Source organism: Propithecus coquereli, unplaced genomic scaffold (assembly GCF_000956105.1).
Source record: "Propithecus coquereli isolate 6110/MARCELLA unplaced genomic scaffold, Pcoq_1.0 Scaffold20013, whole genome shotgun sequence".
Taxonomy (NCBI): Eukaryota; Metazoa; Chordata; class Mammalia; order Primates; family Indriidae; genus Propithecus; species Propithecus coquereli.
In genome coordinates, this window is record NW_012144984.1 from 1 (window position 1) to 2,016 (window position 2,016).

Here is a 2,016-nt window from a genome sequence, read left to right on the forward strand (position 1 = left end):
CATGTCATTTTAATAGAATCTAGTTCTGCAGGTTTCAGCACCTTTCACATTCTGAGCCCAAGTTTACCCTGGGCGTTGGCATGGCTTTAAGTTCTGTCTTTTAGTGATAACAAAGTTTAGTAAGAGTTGTGAAACACCATTGATTATACACATACTATAATTATTTCTGCCAATTACAGTAGGAATGCTCGATATTCTCCAGGAAGTTGTGAGAATTTTTATTCAGTATTTGAAATGCAAATTTTTATCAATGACTGAGGATTGAGTACACCCCTAAAGTTTAAAATACATGTTCAGGAATTATTAAAGTATGTCAAAGAAAGTTTCAAAATTATTTATCCTTTCTTGAGTATGTTTTGGTTCACATCAGTAGTTTTTGGTATTTCAGTGTCTTCAGGATCCTAAAGACCATATGTTTTTCCCATTTGTATTGCCCTTCCAAAACAAGTCAGAATGTCCTTGTCCAAACTTAATTTTATCCCATTCTGTGCCTTGGCAACTCATGGAATACTCAGGTTGGAGACCTGCCTCGACTTCCGAAGTCTGGTCCCATACATGGGAGCTGACAATTAGGTCATTTGGTTGTAGTGAGTGACTTTAGCCTTGTTACAACTAAACCCCATTTGCATTTCTCTGTTTTTATCTCATTGGCTTCCCCTCCACAGATGGTGGTGGTGTCGCCATGGGTATGTACAATCAAGATAAGTCAATCGAAGATTTTGCGCACAGTTCCTTCCAAATGGCTCTGTCTAAGGGTTGGCCTTTGTATCTGAGCACCAAAAACACTATTCTGAAGAAATATGATGGACGTTTTAAAGACATCTTTCAGGAGATATATGACAAGTAAGTACAGTTTTGTTTGTTTGTTTGTTTATCTCCTTTTCTCTCAAGTAAGCTGGTATTTATCATATAGAATTTGCATCTCCCTATCTTTTTGATTCTGGGACAAATCGAGTGAAAATTATCACTATCCCATAAAGATAAGGGCAAAACTGAGATTTAAGAGGAGTGAAACAAAACCATTCTGATTGCTTTCAGAAGATAAATGTGCTCTTAAATAGGGGTTAGTGTTTGAATAAAAGTGCCCTGTTACTGATAGAAAGGTCTGATTTTTCAAGTGCATGAATTTCTGAGTCAGACCCATTTCCATTCTTTCTGAAGCTCATTGTTATAATTTAAAATTCTGTTGTAGTGCAGTCCTTTGAACTTAAGTCTAAATTTATAACAACTTCGAATGCAGGAACATATGAGGTGAGTATATGTTAACTTTCAAGATGACGTAACTTCCTTTTAGGTGCAAGTGTTCAGACCAGGACTTGGATTTTAGATGAGAAATCTTTCCTGAAGCATTTTGATTTCTCATCCTGCTACCCATCTATACTAAGCTTAAAAACTATCCTGGAATAAATCTAGTTTCCTGAATAATATCAAGCAGTAGAATAGTGTCTTTTTTCCTTATTATACCCTTAAAATAAGCAAATCTTGAGAATGATCAGTAGCATATTGAGAACTGTGAAAAGTAAAGTAGTAGTTGGGATACTCTACTGTCTCATTTAATCCTTACACCTTCCCCGCAAGGTGGGAAAAAAAATCACTCTTATGGATAACTAAATTGGGGTTTCACAGCTAGAAATTGGGCAGGGATTTGAGCCTGTGTCTGTCAGATTCTGAAGTTTGTGCTGCTTCTATTAATACTAAAAAATACTGTGTCCTTCTCCCACCCCCTTTGAGAGAAGCAAATGATGTCCTAACAAAACCAATTTTCTTTTTTATTGTTCTCTTTTCTCTGCTGTTTCTTAGGCAGTACAAACCCCAATTTGAAGCCCAAAAAATCTGGTACGAGCATAGGCTCATCGATGACATGGTGGCTCAGGCTATGAAATCAGAGGGAGGCTTCATCTGGGCCTGTAAAAACTATGATGGTGATGTACAGTCGGACTCCGTGGCACAAGGTAAGGAGCCAGAGGGCCAAATGGAGGTGGAGCTTGGCCTGCAGCATTTGGGTCATTCCACCTT

General features: G+C 37.7%; 1 protein-coding gene across 1 annotated transcript; it reads left to right on the forward strand.

The window, feature by feature from the left end:
- Nucleotides 1-669: 669 nt before the first annotated feature.
- On the forward strand, nt 670-1,952 carry LOC105809914 (isocitrate dehydrogenase [NADP] cytoplasmic-like; the record flags this gene model as incomplete). The annotated part of the gene is made up of 2 exons (XM_012643814.1): nt 670-843; nt 1,801-1,952. Coding segments are annotated over exons 1-2 (313 nt in total), but the record flags the coding sequence as incomplete, so codon positions are not given.
- Between the last annotated feature and the right edge of the window lie 64 nt (nt 1,953-2,016).